Genomic DNA, 23,849 nt, shown 5'->3' with positions numbered 1-23,849 from the left:
CAATCATAAATTTGACAGTATAACAGTAAACTGACATAGAAGCATAAAATGCAGTATTAAACATTTACAGTTTTTCCCCGTCTGCAGTGAGGTAACTGAATGGAAATAAAGCTGAAATAAAATATAAATATTAGATGTAAAACTTAGCTAATAAAAATGACAAAACACATAAACAATTACTTAAAAAATTTAATTAAAAAATGTAAACTGAAAACATAAAAATTTAAAAGATCTATAAATGCTAAAATAAGGTGAATTCAAGGTTTTAAATGGTTAAAACTGTCATGCATTCAACTGCACTGTGCTTCTTTATCCATGCACTTCAGGCTGTATTGTGGTCTTTTGATGTTAGACAGGCAGAATACTGTGATTTAACACACACCTTTAAATGTGATCATAAAAAAGGCCGCTCAGCCTCATGACTTGGAGAGAGCACTGTGTTTACAGGATTTCTATAGCAGAGTAGGCTTGTAGCCAGGCATGTCAGTGAGCTTGTGGCTGTCAGTGCGTGTTACTCCAAAGCCTAAAGCACTGGGACGGGGGTAACTGATACTGTATAGGGGTTTGGCTCAGGCTGAAATGAGAAGCACAGTCCAATAAGAGATACCCTTTCAGATAGATGCACATCCATACCGACGACTTAAGCCACCTGGAAGTTAAAGAGCCAGCTGCATTTAAATAGATTTATAGACGTTTTATTAAGTAATTTAACCGCTGTTGTCAAATTCCTGTTTTTCCTTCTTTTGTTGCAAACTGGTGTTGTGAGAAGGCTTTTGATAGGAGTATTGATTTATCCAACCAGGCGTAGCTCATGCTGTTAAGCATCATCTATGAATCGTCTGTGTTGGTTGTTGGTGGTCTTTGACTCACTGGGAGATTTAGGATAAGGGGAGAGTATGTGAAATGTGTCATGTAGTAAATAAGGAAATAATGACACCCCTTTAATCTTGCAAACTGTGCATCATTTTTATGCATAAAGTTCTGTGAGATATGGTCCGATGTGCTCTGTGGTACAGGGGAAAATATAAATTAAAAAGAGAAAATATAATTAAATGTAATAAAGGAAAAGTTGACAAAGAAAAAAAAAATGCATCATATATAGGCCTAGACTTTATAAATGCCACATCATTTACATATAAACGGCGTTCTTTCCACTCCTCAGCTGTCTTTTGCCTTGTAAAAATCCGTGTATTGCTAGGGGTCTTTACAGTTGGAGGGAAAGTGACTTATTTGCATGTAAATGATTCCAACAACACCAGCTATTCACGTCGCTAATTAAACTAATGTAGGACCGTTGACTTGCTGACATCATGGACGCTCATTACCATTCACAAGCTCGAGTGGGCAGAGCGAACAGCGAGCCAGTCGAGTCCAAGCCACGGTTCACTGAGCTCTCACAGCTTGTTATTGACGAGAAGCGCAGGCTGTTCCTGACTTTACCTGCTGGAACTATCACCGAGAATCGCGCTGGATCTGCGGGGACGCTTCGTGCTATCACGTTATTGTAGATGTTTTATCAAAAGCATCACAGCTTGAGGCATGTCTTTCCTGGACGATACCTTTGTAGGAACTAAAGCTGGCCAGTAGTGCTTGATAAAGCCGTGCGGACTGAATCTGAGCGAGCTCTTGTTTGTGGAGACTGGAGAAGTGAAAGTGCGCCAACTGATCGCTTTTTATGCCGGAGATGTGTAGCCCGTGCTTTGCTCGATTCACGACGGAAGACACCAAACTCTCTTATCTCCGTTCATGGTAAAAGGTAAGCGTTTGTGGCTCTCCGTTGCTTTAATCGGGTCTGCAGTTAGAATTCTGTGTTCGCTGCGTGATGTGGTCGAGGTATTCCAAAAAGTTGTTCCATAAACTTCATTTTTTAAATCAAACGCAGGTCCTGGTTTTCTTAAGATTGGTTAACACTACTGATCTAACGTTAGGCGTCTGTTAAAAATACTGTTATTTGATAACAGTCTTAGGCGGGGTTTACCTTTGTTAAACGTCTTTGATTTCATCTAACAAGATTGCGAAAATGGCTGTTAAAGACCGAAATGAAAAGGCTACAACTTTTCACGGTTACCTTGTATCTTCAGTCATTGCGATTTGACCTGTTCCATTTATCGGATTAAGCATTTGTTTGGTGGTGTTTTGTTGGATTAACACATGAAGGGACGAAGTGGAGAATAATACCCAGCAGAGAAAGAAACCCCAGACAGCTGCTGTTGAATTCGTACAAGGGTTTTTTTTCCTCACCCCACATACGCTCGCGCTTCTCACGTACGTAGATTGTAGTTTATTATGAAGCTAACCGATTCGTCAGTGAATCGTTCTTATGAGTCGGATCTTTTTAGTGAATTGGTTGACCAGGGTCAAGAAAACCGGTCTGAATGATTAGCTCACGAATTGCCCCAGGCGGTTCTCAAGTTAACAACTTATTGAACCGAGAACAGTCAATTTCGGATTTAAGCTATTTGAGTAATCGATTAATACACTCACTCACTGTAAAGGCCCGATCACACCAATAGATATAATCATCACTACAACGTTTTTATAATCTTTCTAAGTCTGTGAGAACAGATGTAATGGTAATGACACAGAAGAATAAGCATATCATTCGGGTCACTTTCAGAATTTATATTTTATATTGCTGAGGAACGATAAAATTGACAGCCAATCGGAATCCATTGAGTAATTTAAAGTGACAGACAACAAGAGCAGCTCAATGTTCACGAGTATAATAAACAAAATGTCGTCAAATATTAATAGAGTTACCATTATAGTTGACTTTGTAATTATTGTTCTTAGTGTGAACAGGCCTTAAGAGTCTTTGGAGTTGGCTGAGCATTTTACTGATGAGTGAAAGGTAAAAGCTGAACATCAGAAATGCTACAAATAAAACATAATGGATACAATGATTGTGTGACTGTTTATTTAATCATGTAAAAATAGCTGTATCAGTTTAACCAACAAAAAACTAAAAACTAATATGCTTCGCTTGCTTGCTGTCAATGTGACGTTACTCTGGGCTGAATTCATCTTCTTTTACAGCACTATTTCGATGAAATCAATACCGCTTCCTACCGTACCCCTCGCCCATTTGAAACACCCTCCATTAAACTGATTTCCTTTTCTGTGAATAATTGATTTATTTACCTAAGTTCATATAGTAGTAGGTAATCAGTCATGAGTGTGTTGTCTTGTTTCAATGACTTGTGTCAGTGTTTACATTATGGGAGCTTTTAAAGTCTCAAAAGCTCAGAAATGTGACTACAGTGCGGACTTCCTGTGAATACAGCAGTCTTCTGTTTTGTATTATTGAAGCACAAACTCAGCCAATATCACAAAACAATGCTTTGAATATGAAATCAACAGAGTCAAAAAGCGGCCCCCAGAGTTTAATGTGGGAAAAGTATACACAGTTGCATATACACAAAAGATAAGTGAGAGTAGATGGTGAATTGGTTTTCACTAGCACCCAGCTGTGACCAGCTTCTCCACTGTGTGTTGCCCTTTTAAAAAGCTTGTTTAATTCATCCGGAATGATGCCATGGAAAAGCCTGGGAGCCTCATCAGAGACTGGAATTTTGCAAAAGCTACAACCAGTGTTATTTTTACCATTACTGAGATACAATGATAGTTTATACTAATATCTTGAATTAGGTTTTCTGTTCTGATCATTGTAATTTGTTAAAGTTTAAGTAATTTTGTGTTTTTATTTATTTATTTTATTTCAGCTAATGTTTTCATTTCAAGTAACAGAAATGTGTATAAATGTATATATTGTATTAAAGATGACAATGCCACCGTGTCTAGCCATAGGCTATTGTTAAAAAGAATTATATGAGATAGTCTGGTGGTAGCATAGGTCTGGTTTTTAAGTGAATAAGTTTCCCTCGAGCTAACAATAAGTCCACATCTGTTGTTGTCTGAACAATTTAAAAATGCAATGATTAACCCACAATAAGCAATTGTCCAATCAGATCATAAATCACATTTACCCTGTTCCGCCTAGATGCCTCAGGGGCATAACAACCTTCTGTGTCATCCCTAGATTACATTCCCAGTCTTCCATATTTGCTATGTAGGACAAATCCTTTCTAAAGGTTCACAGTGCAAGCTAGCAAATCACACTGACTTGGTCTTAGCATGACGTTTGTAATGAAATCAGCATGCATTGCAACCCAGCATCCTTTTTAAACTCGAATCACATTTAGATGATTGGAAAAGCATTATCAATGGACCGTGGAGTGGTATTGAGCCTGGAATTTGCAGTCATGTGCGATGCATGTCAAAACATGGAAGGAGTTTCACTCAATCCGTTCTGTGTGGTTGAGAAGGGAGTTACGGTGACCTCATTTTTGTCCAGTTCATTTATCTGGACCAGACCAGCATCTCCATGGAACTCTTTTATAGTAATCCCAGAAATCTCAATGTAGCTAAATGGGTTCATTCTTTCTAGATGTGCATGCATTATTAGTTATGAGCAGATAAAATGTTCTGGTAAAAGACTACACTTCCCAAGAGTGCCGGATTGCTTTGTGGTGATTCCTTGTTTTTTTTTTTCTGCCCTTTAGTTGTTATTAAAAAATGATTGATCGAAAATATGACCTCGATTCGTTATTGATTGTCAAAAGCCACAAATCAATCTTTTCTGTTATTTATTTCAGAAAACATTTAAAACTAGGTCTGATGAATCTGAATCTTTTCATTAGTCTTCTCCAGTAGATGTCACCCAATTTTTTTTTACCTTGTGCGATGTTACATCAGACAGCCTGGCATTCATTCAGTGCTTAATAGGGCTGCACGATGTGTCGTTTAAGCATCGATATCGCGATGTACGAATCCACGATAGTCACATCGCAGGATGTGCGATGTAGGTTGTCATAGTTGATCCGTTATTCGTTAACTGTACGGGCCAGCTGCTCCCCAGGCCCTTGACAGATGTGATTCGAGCGCGCGCGTGAGAAAAAATTGATTAGATTTCATATCGCAATATATATCGCAGTTACTACACACATACTAAAGCGCGGACGACACTTGCTGTGTTTTCAGCTTCTGCTGTCTCTCTATATGATGATATGAACACACAAATATAATCTCCAGCTGCTCTGAGTCACTTCATTAGTATTTTACCATTTAATTTGAGAAAACTATCCTCATATCACATACACAGCAGCTGCAAGTTCCTCGCGGCAACCTGTCAAAATAAAAGTTCAAGTTTAACTTGAAGAAACTGTCAGAAATATATTACAATGTAACGACAATTCTTCTACTGCTACTAATAAATATTAATACATCTTTATTTTTGAAGGAATAATCACATTTGTTTTCTTTTTCATTTTAACAGTAAACCTATGTTGTGCAGCAAGAAAAAAGGGTTCTATTTTTGTTTCATTAGAATAGATTTTTAGGTCTTCATCTGATTAATAGAAAAATGAAGAACATTTTATTGGTCCCTACTGTTGTTGTTTTTTTTCTTTCTTTTTTTAAAGGAACCTATACAAAAAAAAAAAGATTAGTCCTAGGTTTAAAAAAAAGGCCTGTGGCTCATAATTTCTTTTTATTAATTCACCATTTGTAAACTAATGTTTACTGTTCATTTTATAGAAATATCAATAGCATTTGTATTAAAACTATATTCACTGAATGCTATATAAAAAAAAATCAACAATCGAACCAAGAATTGAATCGAAATTGAATTGAATCGGGACATTTGAATCAATACACAGCCCTAGTTGTTATGCTCTGCAGACCAAGCACTGTTGGAGAGAGCGGATGAGTATCTTAACAGTATTTGGTATTCACAGATGGACTGTTTGCGAGGGCCTCCATGTTCCTGTGATTGTTCAAATGTAATGCGAGTTGTGAAGTTGCCACCGTCAAGTAATGCAGATGAATTGTCCTTGCTCAAGGGTGTTGGAACTGCAGAGAGACCAGCTGCATGGCCTATATATAAGTCTTCTCACTGTTACCTCCCACAGAATCTCCTATCTAGTCTGAGTCTTTCATTTTGTTTCAAAGAGATGCTTTTAAACTACTTGAGGTCCATGTAGGTTTTAAAGCACTTTATCCATTTATAGGTTGTTTTTGTTTCCTTCATCTTAAATATTTATAAGTGAACTATTGTGTTCTAGGCCAGTGTTTTCCAACCTGTTTTTGTCTCGTGTACCCTCATAACCCCCTTTAATAAGTACCCCTTCATTGATGTGAAATAATGTTTTTCTTTTGAGTTTTATTTTACTGGAATGCTATTTGTTATTATAGTCTGCATGAAATGAAAATCTTTTTTTTCTAAATGCAAGTTCTTGATCTTGTTGTAAGCAATTCATCCATTCTCATATCTAGATCTTCTGGTGAAACAGTTGACTTCTCTCGGGTGTTGCATGTCAGTTTTTTTAATCGCATAAAACCCACCCATTGCGTAAAATCGACTGCAAGCTCGCATTGAAATCAAGTCCCTGCATTTAGTCTATTTCACTGTGATCTACATCATAATATGAAAGAGTCTGCTGCTACTTTTGTTACATCGTGACTTTAATTTTATTTAAGTGGCCGTTATAATGAGACACCTGAGGTTGTTTGTTGTCTGTAAGTTTTGACTTTTTTGCAGGCAGTCATGGAGAAACTTTGAGAGACCTAACAGAATTTATTTGTACATTAATTCCAGATGGGATGTTTAACAAGTCTTTGTATGGTGTTATTTTTAATATCATAGAGACTCAACTAGTATGAAATAACATTCTCAAATGAATGCATTGTACTGAACCCAAACATTTGAAGGGTACAGGTTTAACAAGGCATAATCAAAATTGATCTGTGTAGCCCCCTGGAAGTCCTGTTTTGGAATCTTTAATTGTGTTACAGTTATAATTGATTCATAATGGCTTTTAGTGTAGTTAAGCTACAGTCCAAGTATGACAAAATGAGTATTTGAATAATTGTACCAATAAGTGCGTTCCTAAAACGGTACAAGTCATCTGTCTTTTGAAGCAAATGCACAAAGCCATATATGTGTGTTATATAAAGCCAAGCTGCAGTTCTATTATCTAGGTCTGTTAGTCAGATAACAAAAACAGGACTGGTGAGTGTTTATGGGAAATTTAGAGAAGACAAATAATTGTTTTAATCCAAATGAAATCTTACATTTAAGTGCTTGTTAATGCACTTGATGGTTAAGACATGTCAGTTGCAATGTTGTAGAAGAAATACCATGACTCACTCTTCATATCCTTAGGACAATAGAAGCATGATGACAGATCTGCTGATGGCTTAAACTGAACCAACACTCCTTTTTTCTGTCTTGCTTCCATAGCAACTAAAGTTCTTTGACGTAGATGAGTCTATAGATTAAAGATGTCCTTAAGTTAACCATCTGGCCGACATGAAAACGTCAATCAATCATTGTGTTACTGTCCGCTGTCTGTCTTTGACACCTTACAGCCTGCCAGGCCTCTGAGGTGGTAATGGGATTGGCCCTAAGTGGGCGGCTTGTTTTCTCTTCCCTTGGTCTAAGAGGTTAGTTAATCTGACCAACTGGCCGGCATGCTCAAAGTGTGGTTTTGGCAGAGCTTGACGCCTGTGTCTGCTTGTCTGGACGCTAACCAGACGCTGCATGTTTGACTGGTAGAGTGTGTTTCATCATGACATGAGTCATTGGACATGTTGATGGTTTTTGTTGGACTCTTTGGGCTGCTACTGGCTCTAACCAAATGTGGATATGTTGATTGACAAAGCAAATGAATAAAAAGAGAAAAGCTGTGTGGGAGAGTTTCTTGAGAGGTTTAATTGTAACTTGAGATATTAGCACAAAGTCAGTTTGTTGTATGCAACTCATGTATCGCTTATTCTGTTGTGTTAAACGAGTTTACTGTTTGAGGGAGGGAGCTGAGAAATAAGTGTTTAAATGTGTCAAAAATGCATCTTATTAGGTGCATTTCCATTTCAAATTTGCGCTAAACTTTGGCGATATTTTAGAGATGTTGATAAAGTATTGCGAAATGATGGCGTTTGCATTAGCTGATGTTATACAAACAAGCGTATTTTTTTATCCCACTCACGATAAGGCAACAGATTGTGCAGGGATTTTGGCTACACTAGCCATTATATCTAATTGAAGGAGGCGAATGCATGTATCTTGACAGAAGCAGCGTGGAGAGTGGCTTCTAGGATGTGCTGTGGTGTGACTGGGAACACGAGCGTTAACTTGAGTGGCCGCGATCAGCTCCTGTGGCAGTTTTCAGAGCTGTAACATACTGCAGACGTGTGCAATAATCTAAGCATTAATGGCAGGGAAAGCCCCTTTGAAGTGTTTCTTGGAGGTTATAGTTAGGAATGATCATATGACTTGTTACGTACACCATGTGACTTAATATGAAAAGAAAAATATTTCCACTACAGTTTTGCTAATTATTCCTTTTTCGCATTGCCTGAAAAACCATCTCATGCGAGCATAAATTTTTTTTGTAATATTTGGGCGTTTTTGCTAAATTTACGTATTTCCATTAGGCATATTTTTAATTGCCAATTTCAATTGGCACAATTTGAAGGTTAATAGAAACACATCTATTTAGAAATGTGATTTTATTCTTAAAAGTCTGACATGCAAATTTTACTTTATTTTAAATTAATTTAATAAACTTATTTTACCATAAAGATGATGACATAACCAGATAAAAATTTTTTACAGAGTTGACTTGGCCAACTCAGGATGAAGAGCTTCTTTTTATAAGATAATATGTTCATGAGAAATGTGAAAAGTAAATTGAGTAAACTGTCCGTTCAATGGTCTAATGTCTAACCAAACTAATGACTGTTAACAGTCAGATTATCTTTGAAAATAAACAATTACCATTTAAATCTTTTAATTTTTTTGTTTGTTTTCTTTGCTATTTTAGGAAAATCTGTCTCCACTGTAAGTGCCCTCGTGAGGAGCATGTTGTGACCGTCATGCCTCTAGAGATGGAGAAGACCGTGACCAAGCTGATGTACGACTTCCAGAGGAACTCTACATCCGATGATGACTCAGGCTGTGCTCTGGAGGAGTATGCCTGGGTGCCGCCCGGACTCAAACCTGAACAGGTAAACACATTTTTCTGCCCTGTTGATCAGAAATGACAGCAAATACACAACGTAAAAAAAAAAACATAAAATGCTTTTAAACGTTCTACTTTTCTAAATAAATAAATAAATAAAAATGTATCATGGTTTCCACTAAAATAATAAGCAACATAAATGTTTTTATCACTGATGAAAAAAGAAATGTCAGTGATCGGCATATTAGAATGATTTCTAAAGGATCATGTGATACTGAAGACTGGAGTAATGGCTGCTGAAGAATAAGCTTGCCATAAATTAAATATTAAAATAGTTATTTTAAATTGTAATCATATTTAATAGTATTACTGTTTTAACTGTATTTTCAATCAAATAGATGCAGCCTCAGTGAGGATAAAAGACTTAAAAAAAAAAAAAAAAAACTATTTAAAAATCTTACTGGGTCGGTAAATGGAATGCAGTATGTTAACAATGTAGTCTTTATTTTCATTGGAATGTTTGAAGCATTGAGGCATTCTGCATGAAATTTCACAAGGTTTTAAATGTTCAGAATTGGAATACCTTTGAGATGAATGTCTGTTTATGATCTCTCTTTTTCCTCATCTCTCATTTTGCTACTATAGTAATTCTCGGCTTCAGAAGGTTGGTGTATGCGGTTTATTAGGCACCGGTGTGTGTAGAACTCTTTATGGTCCTGTGAAATCATTTATAGATGCGAGATTCATTTTCTTGATGAACTGAAAAAAAGTCTTTAATGCGACAGCAAAGCGAGTCAATAAGCAATAAAGCACCTCCACCATCTGCAACGGCTGTAGACTATATTGGGTCTTTGGAGGCCACACGATATGCATCTGATCTGTTCTAGTCTATTTATTCACATTTGCCTGTCTGAATAATCTTATTTAGGAAAGACTGGTGGCAGACTTTTTTTTTTATCATCTCTTGTTTATTGTAAATACTTGATAAAAATCATGGTAGTCAGTGTATGTATAGTAGAATCTCCTAGTTATTTAGTTTTTTACTTATAAATGGTTCTCTAGGCTATTTTCCAAGTGCCCTTGGTTATCAGAGGCTCTGGTTTAAGTCAGTTTTTCACCATTCAGGCAGATGGATGTGAGGAAGTTGCTGGGATACAAGAACTCGGTGTCCATGCATGTTATTAGCAAGCTATTAATTATGCCTTTCTCTGTGCTTTGAAAGCTGGTGTCTGCAGTTTCACCCAGAGACAGTGATTACCTCAGGCCATGACAAATTAGCTTTGCTTAGACAGAGAGTGGAAATTTAGGCCATCCACATCCATAATAAGATAAGATGGCAGCTCTGCTATGCGTTTCAGAACATTTGGTATCCGAACGCATGTTTTTCTGTAGGTTTCCAGAGACTATTATGTTGGCTGCAAGAGAAAAAAACATTTTTTGTACCAGATTAATTTGAAAGTGTGAACATCTGCACAATAATCATTATCCAACAGCTATTTTATAATTTGGCTTTTGCAGTGAAGACACCAACCATGTTTCCAAAATCTCTCTGACGCTTACATGTGTTCTCAAATGCTCACATGAGTGGAATTAGTCGTATAATCCAATTAGCTGCTAAGAAATGTATTGGCCCATCAGCTGTACTTGCTGAAGGTTTTTTTTTCCTGTTTTTCCTAAATGTACTGTTATATCTGCTGTATATTCCAGCATACAAATCAAGCATGTCTTGTAACCACTGTAAGCTGATTCCTGAACAAATGACTCTTATAAGTGAGTTCTTTTTAGTAAGTAATGTTCAACTTCTCCATTTACAGATTGAATGACTCTTATGAACTGGTTTTTTACAGTAATTCAGTGATGTAGTACTGTATAGCCCCTTTCACACTGCCATTCCGGCAAATACAGGGGTAAAGTGTTCCTGTAATTGTTCCCTGGTCGCTAGATTTGGCACTTTCACACTGCCAGTGATGACCCGGTATATGTGCGTGCTTTCACACACAACCCTTGAAGATCCCGTAACGACACGTGACATCAGCGCGTGACGTGTAATGTACGAGTCGAAAAACGCTAGGCACGTTATACTTTAACTGAAGCAAGCAAACGATCTCTGAGTCAGCGCGGAAAGTGAGGAACTAACTGATCTCTGCTTCATTACAGTTTGCATATATGTTTTCGTCGCGAATGTTGATCTTCCTTCAAAACAGCCGGTAAAAGAGTCGCGCGATAACGCGCGTCATCACTTCGATACGGAATTAGATCTGGCTTTTGTTCACACAGCGCTCGTTCCGGATCGATTACCGCAATGTTACTATGTCCCCGACCCGGGTTCGATTCGGTAATCAATTCCGGGACGTGGTTGCTTTCACACAGAAGGCGACCAGGCAATGTTACGGGAATATTGCGGGTCCGACGTGCAGTGTGAAAGGGGCTTAAGTGATGAGTGTATCCAATTTACAAACAAATGACTCAAAAATATACAGCATAACCTGTGTTGTTTAGTTACTGATAAATTACTCTAATGAGATGGTTCTTTATAATGCCCAATTTAAGAAAGAGAAATTATTTCATACGTAAGCAAAATGTATATTATCATTTAAATAACTGGAATCGAATCAAGATTGTGTGAATCAGAATCAGGATATATTGGTGTCGCAGCTCTAGATGTTAGCGCTTGTAAATGTGTAGCCAGTTTAATTAAAATGTGATTATTGTTAAAATAATTTTTTTTTTTTTTTTTACATCAAATTTTGGTGCAGATTTACTGTGTCATCCAGCGTATGCCATGCCTTCTTTCTCTAAGGCATTGCCTTTATTTATTCAGTGGAAAACAGATGTTTGGGCTCTGGTTAGTTTGCCCTCAAATCAAGATCATTTGCATTTCGTTCACCCTCTCGCTGTCTGACGCAAAATGCAGTTGCCAGGTCCCTTGACACCAGGGCGGGTTGCCAGATCCCTTCCTGCTGATTATAGTTATTTCCACAAGCGGTTCCTCTGTGTGAGTGCTTTGGGCTGTGGATCCATGTCCTTCTGATCACTGCGTCACAACAGTTCTTTTGCTGGCCCGGGGAGCATGTTATTGTTGGATGTCTGCACTGTAATTTACCAAGACCAGACCACAGTTGGCGATTCGTGAAATTTTCAGTTATCCCAAAAGAACCTCTGCACAAGTCCTTCAGAAACCCCTTGCTGACACCAATACCGGCCAACACAAGCAACAAAAGAGCATCACCTCTTTTAAAGAGACAGCTCTTTATTACAGGGAGGCATTAAACACCGGACATGGACGGAGCTCTGAAAACAAATCCCACGCCTCACTGAAAAAGCTGATGATTTTGTTTCAGAATTTATCCCAAATGTTTCCTGCTCCCTGTAAAAACACATTTTGATGGGACTCTGAGATGAACAATATTTCATTCCTGTCTTTACATATCAGACGTTTGCACTGCTCTGTAAAATCACAGGCATTGCAGAGTAATAATACCACATTTATGTTGTTTTATGAAGGCTTAGGTTTAATATTTGCACCCCTAGCCACACCAAATGGAACTGCAATTTGTGTCCATCAGATTTATGATGCTTTTTTTTTTCTCAATTAGTCACGTTACTTGTAGCTCAGGTAATTGACCTTAATGTCTGTAATTTCCAATGCAAAGATTGCAGATTCCAAATCAAGGACTTTTATATTTTCAGCTTTCATATTATTTTTAATTGAAGTTTTTGTCATTTTCTAAAGTGCTTTATCATTTTTAATTAGTCTTTGTTTCAAATTTCTATTTTTATGTATTTGTTTAATTTCCCAAGTGCCAAAATCCAAGTGTGTATACCTAATTTTAGTAAGTTGCCTAGTTTTTCTGTTCTTGAAGTTTTTCCTAAAATATCGGTTTTATTATTTCATGAAAAAAAAGCAATAGTATTAAGTTTTAATAACGTTGTTGTTGCTATGTTCGGTCTGCTTGCATGCTGCTTGCATGCTTTTTCATTACAGTTCCCAGTGGCTCTTCAGCACTGTTTCTTATACATGGCAGTTTATATGGTATGTGTGACGGAGGCAGATGGCCCCTGCTGTATATCAGATTAAGCCATTAGGCCATCAAATCTGTGTAATAGGTTTGGATATGTGGTCTGAGGCTGCAGGACCTTATTATTGCTCCTAAGTCTGGATTCCTCCCTGGCCTGTTTGCTTTCCAAAACAATAATCCAGCCACGAATCAATAGGCAATTATATTATTGTGTAATGCAGACTTGTGTTCTCATTATTTGGCCAATTATCAAATCCAATGTGTGATGTATTTACACTTCAATTTCATTGTTAAATAGACAACTATGATCATTTCCATTTTCATCCAAAAAAATGTAAACATCATATGGCTAATTAAGTTGGGATGAGCTCTGGTCATACATTCTTATTATCTTGAGATAAAGGGTCCTCCATATAACACATCAGGGGGATAGAATGAGCCGATTCCATTAACTCATGCATTGCTCATCCATAAATCACTGTGACTGTTATAGCTGTGTGTGTAAGTGTGTGAAAGGCAAGGACGTTGGGCAAAATGGGGGGAAGGGGTTAACAACAGGGATGTAGAAATTCCACCCCTGTGTTTGTGACCGTGTCACCCAAGTGTGTGAGCTCTGAAACTTGCTGGTGCTCTATAATTTGTTTTAAATTGTATTTATTTCAGTATTATTATTATTATTCATTTCTTAGCATAAATCATGTTTAAAATAATTAATAGTCCCTCAAGTGCCAAAATCCAACTGTTTATGTAAGAAGAATTGTTTAAATAAAGTAAAGCAATAATTGTATTTATTTAAACGATAGCTAATCTTTTTTTTTTTTTTTTTTTTTTTTTTTTGCTTGCATCACTCAAAGTAATTCAAAGCTGCTGTTTTCCAATGTCACTCCAGGTGCATCAGTACTACAGCTCTTTGCCGGAGGATAAAGTACCATACGTGAACAGTCCTGGGGAGAAGCATCGCATCAAGCAGCTTCTTCATCAGCTCCCCCCACATGACAATGAGGTGAGATCAGCTTGAGGTCTTACATGAAAAGGTCACCGATCAGAATGCATGTGTGTTGGTACATGCCATCATTTGCGGCGTGTGGCCATGTTTATGTGACACCGCTGACCTGAGCTCTTGTTGTGCAGGTGCGATACTGTAACAGTCTGGATGATGAGGAAAAACGAGAGCTGAAGCTCTTCAGCAACCAGAGGAAAAGAGAGAACCTGGGCCGCGGTAACGTCAGGCCTTTCCCGGTCACCATGACTGGAGCGATCTGTGAACAGGTGTGCAAGCGTGATATCAGAATGAATCCTGGTTTGGGTAGGAGGAAGAGATCAGCTTCAGTGGTTTATTGAAACGGGTAGTTTTGTTGTTACCCACTTATTTTCATTGTCAGCTTTAAGGCTTTCTCTGGTTTTGTGTGTTAGCCCACCTGGGATGTCGTGTAAGTGCCAGTAAGTGAATTAGAGCTTAATCTAAGCTGGATATGCATGTATGTGACCACCTGCCTTGCTTCTCTCTCCTTCTGTTACTTCTTAGGAACAGATGTCACACTGACACAGTTTGGCTTTTTTCCGCTTGTTTTAAATGTATCCTCTGCGGTGACACTCTTAAAGATATAAAGCCACCGTTTAGCCCTCAGCTCCGTTGAAAAGATGCAGTCTTTCCGATAAATATTGGTCTCGAAGGTAACTGACACAAAAGCGTGTGCTTTTTGTGGGTAGTTGCACGCATCTGTCTATCCCATTAAACATTTCTGACTTTTCCCATAGCGCTATATTGGAAAATGCTGAAGGAGCGCTTTAATGAAGAAACCAGCTAATATCAGCTGTTCTCTTCTCTTTTCAGAAACAATGCCAAAAGAAACATGGTGGCCATTTGTTAAAATTTTTCTCTATGCTTTCTCACTGAACATGCAAAGTTTTGAAGATATTTTTTTTTTGGGGGGGGGGGGGGGATTAATACTTTTAATCAGCAAGAATGCATTAAATTCACAATTTTTGAGGTGTGGTTTTATATATATGTGTATGTATGTATATGTGTGTGTATATATATCAAAACTTTTATTTTAGTTTATCTAATCAGTTGGTAGAAAAATAGCCATTCTGTAAGCACAAAATATGAATCTAACATTATTATTATTTACCCTGCTGTTAAATGTCATCAAGATTTTCTTTTTGACTTTCCTTCCTACCTTATAACCCTCTCCATCCGTTTCTCTCGTTTTCAGTGTGGGGGGCAGATAAACGGAGGTGACATTGCCGTGTTTGCATCACGAGCAGGCCATGGGGTGTGCTGGCACCCACAATGCTTTGTGTGCAGCATGTGCGACGAGCTACTGGTGGATCTTATCTACTTCTACCAGGATGGGAAGATCTTCTGCGGCCGCCACCATGCTGAGAGACTCAAACCCCGCTGTTCAGCCTGCGATGAGGTTAGACGCACTCTCCTTGCCATTTCAGGACATGAACGTCTTTTACATTAGTTTGTGCTAATTAACCATTAGGCCATCGCACGCCATCCAAGATGATGCTTCCTCGTTGGAACAGATTTAGAGAAAGTGCAAATCTGCAGTGAATGGGTGCCGTCAGACTGAGGGTTAAAACAGCTGATGAAGGCATCATCATAATCCACAAGCGATGATTTGAAGTTAAAACACTTCAATGATGGACTTATTTCTAACAAACATGCAGCTTTTCACTTGCCAAGACATTCACCGATGGACAGGGGTGGTGTGGATTACTTACAGATCATTCTGATGTTTTTATCAGCTGTTTGGGCTCTCATTCTGACAGCACCCATTCACTGCAGAGGATCCTTTGGTGAGCAAGTCATGTAATGCTAAATTTCTCCAAATCTGTTCCAATAAAGAAACAAAATCCCCTTGGATGACCTTTGGGTAAGCACATTTTCAGAACAAATTTATTTTTTTGGTGAACTATTCCCTTAATCATCTTTAGGTGTGGCCAAAACGTCACATTGGTAAACACCGTGAAAGTTGCTGTGAAAAGTTGAACAAACTTGAATCCACTGTGAAATCCATGTGAGATTTATTTTATTTTTTTTGTTCTGCTGTCTCTCATTCAAAATTTCCAATCGCGTGGATTCCTATTGAGATAATAGTGTGATCGCACCCTTAAAGTGCTGTAGAAAAGTGATTTGCTTAATTTGCCGTAAAACGTTACAAATTGAATTGTTTCGCATTGTGTAGTTAACGATTGCACGCAATGAGCCCTGTTTCTCTAGTTCTCATTTTGTGTAAAGACAGCTGAATGCATTGCAGGATTACCATGGTTACAGAACTTCATCTCTATAGTGATAATAGAGTTACTGCTGTGCTGGAGCTCAGTCTGTTGCCTCAGCGGAGCCTTTAGCTTTAGTCCTGTCACTTCCGCTGCAGAAAAATGGTCTCACTCTTATCTCTTATGTCTCTCTTAGATCATTTTTTCAGATGAGTGCACAGAGGCAGAGGGCAGGCACTGGCACATGAAGCACTTTTGTTGTTTCGAGTGCGAGACTGTTCTGGGCGGCCAGCGTTACATCATGAAAGAGGGCCGGCCATACTGCTGCACCTGCTTTGAGTCCCTGTATGCGGAGTACTGTGACTCCTGTGGGGAACACATCGGTAAGAGCCCATCTATCAGTGCCAACCTGGAATCCTCTCATGTCCACGCTAGGCCCGGTCCACTTTGCTCTTGCAGAAATTGCCCTGTAGCAACTGCCAAGAGACGACTGACCTGCTTTTCGTCTTTGTCATTAAGATATTAAACAAGAAGAGCACCATTGCGAGTTGATGGTTTAGTCTGGCCTTCACATTTAGCTTCTTGGCAGCTTATTTCGCAGAAATTGTCTGGAATTACTTTCCGCATAGAACCACAGAAAGTAATTTTGTGAAACTGATTATAAACAGGAAGCAACAGTGCCGGTTTTCAAAACAGATGTTGTCCATTAAAGTGTGGCTGCTTAAAGAGAGCTGTGATTAAAATCGAATGCATTTCTGCAATATGCGGCACACCGTATAATCAGTTTTCTCCAAACACGTCTACACCTCACGAGGACGCAGTCTTTCAAAGACATCTTTGTTCTGTGTTTGTTTACATAAAGTAGCTGTCATCCACACATTTTTAAGCTTATGTAACTACACTATGCATTCAGATTTTTACACAGTGTTGGTAATTGCTCTTAATTTATTTATTTTTATCTAAAGGACTACACGAAATCCTTGACACAAAGCTAATTTATATATATATATATATATATATATATATATATATATATATATAACTATATATATATATATAGTTATATAGTTATATATATATATATATATATATATATATAGTTATATATATATATATAACTATATATATATATATATATATATATTAGGGGTGTAACGGTTCACAAAATTCACGGTTCGGTTCGATACGATACACTGATGTCACGGTTCGGTTCGGTTCGGTTCGATACGTTTTAGATACAGCAAAATGTAAAAACATCTCAACTTTTCAGAATGCCGCAAGCGCACCGCGGGTCATGTGACAAGAACTAACCAATCAGCTTCATCCTTTCCCGTAACAACGTTGAGAGCTCAGCCAAGATGAAGGATCAGCTGATCATAGTTGTATATGGATTGCAATTTTGAAATAAATTTAGTAGCAAAGCTACTGCAAGCGATGTTTAGAGCTGCAAATCCATTTATCCTTCGCTGAAATTTCCGCGTCTCATGGAGAGAGCACGTCATTGTTGCTTAGCAAAGACAGACGCCTCATGAGCGCTTCTGCCCGAGCGCTTTGGAAAGGAGGAGAAAGACGCGCTTAGCGTTTTCCATGCGTTTTTAGGCACGATATGTGAACGGCCCCTAAGGCGCTCGCTCACTCAGCACGCGCTGAAGGCTCGTTGCAAAATGTCGAATGCCTTTAACAGACCAGAAATATAAGATCCTAAAATAACCAACAGGTCTGGTGTTTGGGTTGGATTCCCTGTAAGCTATAGTTTCTAAATGCTGCAGGGATAGTTTGCTGCGTGCATGTTTCTCCTTTTTTTCGTCTTTTCCCAGATAGTACTGACGCATATATCCCAGATATTCCCGCTGGTGTTTTTTTTTTTTTTTTTTTTTATTCCCGCTGGTGTACCCTGTCATGTTGCAGATGCGACATACCGTTGTTTTTTATCCACCACTCTCTTGCCATCACCATTATAGCTTAAAGGGAATCCAAAGTGCACCCAAACACCAGACCTGTTGGTTATTGGAGGATCTTCTCATTTCTAGTCTGTTAAACGCATTGGCTATTTTGCAACGAGCCTTCAGCGCGTACTGAGTGAGCGAGCGCCTGCTGAGTAGCCTAACATAAACATATAAGATGGTGTTTTTTTCTTCTTCGGGAGTGTCAGGGGCGTTGCCTGTTACGTTGTTTGGGTTATTGGGCTACCTTGTTGAACGCATATCATTATATTTCTCTCTCTCTCTTTTTTTTTTTTTTTCAAATATAATTAATTACTCCAACGAACCGTTCGGTATACATAATGCGTACCGCGTACCGAACCGAAAGCGTCGTACCGAACGGTTCAATACGAATACGCGTATCGTTACACCCCTAATATATATATATATATATATATATATATATATATATATATAGTTGAAGTTTATATATAATGAATAAACTTATATTTTGTGTATATATAAGTATGTATAAGTTTTAAATACGTAATTTGTGATCATTTGTAATTATTTGTAATTATTTTCCCCATCGCTACAAAGGTTTTAGAAATCTTTTTAGATCCTGATGATGTGTATAAAGATCAAACTATATGATATTTTATCTGGCGTGTTTTAATCTAGATGGTTTTTCCTTTTTGTGTGTGTGTGTGTGTCACTGACCAATAGTTTATGAGCAGTCTACATATTTGTGATTTTTGGTATAGGTGCATGTGATCTGTGTGTAATTGATATCTTCTGATCGTGCAGGTATTGACCAGGGTCAGATGACATATGATGGCCAGCACTGGCATGCCACCGAAGCCTGTTTTAGCTGTGCTCGGTGTAAGAAGTCCCTGCTCGGTCGTCCCTTTCTACCCAAGCAGGGTCAGATCTTCTGCTCTCGGGCGTGTAGCGTTGGCGATGACCAAAACGGCTCTGATTCCTCAGATTCTGCATTTCAGAGCGCCCGTTCACGTGAGGCCCGGCGCAGCAGCTCCAAATCCAATAAGAGCAATAATGATGGTCGAGGAGGAGATGGGAACCAGGCAGGAAAAGGTTCAGCTGGGCGTTACTCTGCTGACGTTGACCCGCTGTCCCTGCAAATGGATTTGCTTAGCCTATCCAGTCAAACTCCTAGCCTGAACAGAGAATCTCCATCCTGGAAAACGCCAGCTGAGATGTATGGGTTCGAGAGCCGTAATGAACTCTCTTCAAACCCTCTTCATTTGCTCAGTCAGTGCAACATCCGGACTTCCTATTCTTCAAATCTGTCCCCTGGACACCCCGCAGATTCGAGGCCAAAGGAGCCTGTGGCCTCCAAGAGACCCCCAGTATCTGCTCTGAAAGGACAGTCTATGAACGAAAACTGGTTCCAACCCGGACCTGAGGACTATTACCCACCTGCACTGCGAACTCAGGCGAGCTTTCAAGAGGTTCCACACAACAGTTTTATGGATAAGCGCTCAGTCAGCCTCCATGTATTCCAGAGGGAGAAGGAGAAGGATGTTGGACCGCAGATGGGCCGTAGCAGGAACCCCATTAGTACACTTGGCTTCAGTGAACATCTCACACCACTAGAGCAGACACCACATGGATCTATGGAGTCACTGGCTTTATCTAATGCTACAGGTATTCGATTTTTTTTTTTACTTAAATATAAGTTTTATATATATATATATATATATATATTATTGCTGTCAAATGATTAATTGCAATCAATCGCATACAAAATAAAAGTTTTTGTTTACATAATGTATACACTGTATATTTATGTAAATATAAATACACACACATGCATGTATATATTTAAGAATTTTTTTTTTAGATGTTTAAAAAAAAAATATATATATATATATATATTCTTCAGTGTCCTCCTTATATTTGTAAGAAAAAATGTCTTCCTATTATCAAAGTTGAAAACCGTTGTGCTGCTTAATCTATTTGCAGGCACTGTTACACACTTTTCTTTCATGATTCTTTGAGTAGAAAGTTCAAAAGAACAGCATTTATTTGAAATAACAGAAATGTAATGTAAAAGTTTTTTCTGTCACTTGATCAATTTAATGCATCCTTGTTTGGGATTTGAAGGGACCTCTAAAAATCTTGTTTATTGTTTGTCAACCTATTGTCACACTCAGTTGGGGATGCAAGAGAATATTACAGTTGTCTTACATGTTTCCACTCTACAGGTGCCTCTGCAGATGGAGGCAGTAAACGGCAGGAGCACTTGTCTCGCTTCTCAATGCCAGATTTGAGCAAAGATTCTGGCATGAACGTGTCTGAAAAGAGTAACATGGGCACCCTCAGCTCTTCTGTGCAGTTCCACAGCTCTGAATCTCTTCGTAGCTTGAACTCCGCACAGCCCTACCTGGAGCTTGAAGCCCCGGTGCAGGTCAAATTCCCTGTGCAATACCCTCGTGAACAACCTGGAATCAGTGCTTTGCCACCTGGTTTTACCTATCAGGAGGAGGATCGCATAAGTTTGGTAAGCAATGCCAACAACGCCCGTCTACCACCCATGAGTGAACGCACCCGCCGGCGCAGCATCGACCATCAGGAGCCACGGCGTCGACACCACCACCATCGCTCTCGCCGTTCCAGGCGCTCCCGTTCAGACAACGCACTTAACCTCGCTGCCGAGCGTCGCCCAGCTCCGAAACGATCTCAGCTTCATGTGCGTGAGGATTATGACCAGTTCCCTCCACCCCGTGGGTCACGGGACAACTACGGTAGTGGAAGCAGCAGGCTGAGACAGCAGCCTTTCAGACCTTGCCCTCGGACAACCTCCGACCTAACGCTTCAAAACCCTGCACTACACCGACACCAGGGCCCTTATTCATGGGACCAGTACGATTACGATGACGACTGGTGCTCCACCTGTTCCTCATCTTCCGAGTCAGAAGATGAAGGGTATTTTCTGGGCGAGCCCATTCCCAGACCGGTCCAGCTTAGGTACATGACCAGCGAAGAGCTGCTGCGCAAATACAACTCTTCAGGACTGGGCGCATCCGGTCAGTTTGAAAGCCGAGGACAGTTACACACGCGCAAACGTAGGAAAAGCAAGAACTGCATTATATCCTAAAAGTCGCACCTGCTGCATCCTGCACAACATTGCACAAGATTCATTTCCCCGTCCCTATAGTTTGAAAGGCTTTTCGGTGTTGTGAGGCTTTCAGTGAATAATACGCAGTCATTTAATTTGTTCACAGCTCAATTGCATATGCATGCTTTCCCATGTGATATTTCTGAATTATTCTGGATGTTACACTTTTTTTTAAGGACTTGTATTAAATATTAAATCCGCAGCACTGTTGCCGTATCTGTTACAGCTAATGTGCAATTTTTTGTTATGTAATCCATTCAGGCACAGTGATTTTTTTTTTTTTTTTTTTTTTTTTTTTTTTTTGTATGGTGTTTGCTTTGGGCTGAAAATCCCATTGATAAGATGTATATAGGCAATTGAATTAAATTCACTTAAGTTAAGGATGTAATGTAAATTATCTGTAAATGATGTACCACATATTTTTATATTTTGTATCAATAGAATCATTTATGTACTAAGCATAATGTAGAGAAAATAGTAAAGGCATGCACGTTAATTTGTTGATATTTGTCCTGTATTAGAAATTAAAGAGTATTTCTGTGAAAGATTTGATTGGCAGCTCTTGGTTCTTCATCATCAGAGCATTCTGTGATCTCTGACTCAGATTAGACACCAACACACTCACCATCTGCTCCATGCATTAATGCAAAAGACCACGGAGCATCCACAGGATCCAAATGGCTAGTCTCGCTTACTGATACACCTCATTGCTAATGACAGGGCTTATGAAAATTCAAGCAATCTTTCGATTTCCATCTTTGATTAGGGACTTTAAGCGGTGGTGAATCGTTTTTGCATCTCTAGTTCAAACTTTGCTCTGTGTTTGCATTCTAAACCATCATTCTGTCAGTAGTGCTCCTGTTTAAGCAATAAGATTTAAGAATATCATATTACCCATAGACTCAGAATGTTATTTTAGCTGCTGGATAGTACATATGTGTTTTTAAAAAATATATATATTTATACGTAAACCATGACCACAGTCCCAGGTGCTATAAGCCTGAAAAATGTATCACAACTTGTTAAAAAAAAAAAAAAAGTGGCAAAGAGCTAATGTTCCTGACAGGCCAGAAACATGAGATGCTTTGCGCTGCTGTCTGAGGAATGTTTGTCCGCAGATGTACTAAGAAGTGACCAGAAGAGTCTTTTAGTTTATGTCAAGTGTTATGGTATAACCAGCTGCATATCTATTTCTTCTCTTTAAGCTCTCTTTCTGTTTCCTCTCATTTTTGTTAGAATTATGAATTGGCAGTCCTTATTAAAATATTGTTATAAAAACAGGAGTTTTGGAACTGAGAAGCTGTTAATAACATCCTGGTATTGTTGCATATCGAGGATTATGCATTCTGGCAGATATGTCATTATTATTATTATTATTTTCAATAAAATTGTCGATACCACGCATTACATTTTGAGTTGTTTTTAAGTCACACGATTAAAACACTGACATTTAAGGCAGTATTATTTATTGAGAATCTGGACATCCATTTAAGCACACGTAGTGCTGCATTTTTTAAGCGATGTCCGATTCGTGAATCAAATGTGCTTTTCTTATCTTTTCGAGTCGAAACAATCTGTTTCACAAATGTGAGAGGAACAGACTGAGCTTCAAATATATTTATTCACTAATAATCTTACCTGCAGTGAACTTTTAATGACTGAAAGATCTGTGAACGAACCATTACTACTGGCTTCGTAAAATTAAAAAAAAAAAAAAAAATTTAAAAAAAGAGTTGTTTTGAGTCTTGCAAATAAAACACATTTCTGTCTGATGGTCATTTAGCCACCCAGTTTTACAGTGTGAGTTTTGCTGGATGTCAGAGGCAATTTTGTAAGAACGGCAAATTGGCACGGGCTGCCTGATATAATGTTAAAAATAGTTCCCAGAGGTCCATTGAGGGCTGATACTGCAGACAAAGCAAAACCATGAAATTGTGAAACAGCCCAGGCGTAACTTATAGTCATAATGGAAAGTGTCAGACCTGTCTTTGCCGTTAAGTGCAGTGGCCCATGTCGGTTTTTCCCTGAAAATTTCAGATCGTTTGTAAATGTCCTCCAACCAACCTGCATCCCTGATAGCTGGATGATCATAAAATGCTCATATCTATGCTCATTTGCTACATTTAAGATAACAAACCCTTTTGACTTGGCTCTTTTGAGTTATTTTACTGGAAAACATACCTCGTATACCTTCAGAGAGATTGACTACATCTTAATGTAATTTATGAAAGATTAGAACGGACATGTTTACAAGTAATTACAGATATTGTTTTCCCCTTTGGGCATTTAAATTGTTTATAAAAAGAGTCCTCTTTCTCTGTCCAATAATCTCTTCTGTCCTTAACTGAAGAAATACCTCATAAAACCAGCAAGACACTCTCAGAGTTGACGTTATCCCGTTTATGACCCTGTATTAATCTGTGGGCCATGACTGAATTAATCTAAGGACCAGAGCTGAGAGCAGGCATTATACTTAAAGCCATTAAAGCAATATGTATAGAAAATATTTGAGTTCATA

The 23,849-nt window shown here is 38.6% G+C and overlaps 1 protein-coding gene across 1 annotated transcript; it reads left to right on the top strand.

Moving 5' to 3' along the window:
* The first annotated feature begins 1,238 nt into the window (after positions 1–1,238).
* LOC113111257 (prickle-like protein 2) lies at positions 1,239–21,881 on the top strand. The gene is made up of 8 exons (XM_026275861.1): positions 1,239–1,756; positions 8,883–9,066; positions 13,929–14,042; positions 14,171–14,308; positions 15,256–15,459; positions 16,464–16,650; positions 18,997–19,857; positions 20,418–21,881. The coding sequence occupies exons 2-8, from the start codon at positions 8,935–8,937 to the stop codon at positions 21,308–21,310; spliced, it is 2,529 nt and encodes an 842-aa protein (XP_026131646.1). The 5' UTR covers positions 1,239–1,756; positions 8,883–8,934; the 3' UTR covers positions 21,311–21,881.
* The last annotated feature ends 1,968 nt before the right edge of the window (positions 21,882–23,849 follow it).

This window comes from Carassius auratus, chromosome 11, assembly GCF_003368295.1.
Source record: "Carassius auratus strain Wakin chromosome 11, ASM336829v1, whole genome shotgun sequence".
Lineage (NCBI taxonomy): Eukaryota > Metazoa > Chordata > Actinopteri > Cypriniformes > Cyprinidae > Carassius > Carassius auratus.
The sequence above is the reverse complement of the archived record's forward strand: the minus strand, read 5'-3'. Positions and strand labels throughout refer to the sequence as shown.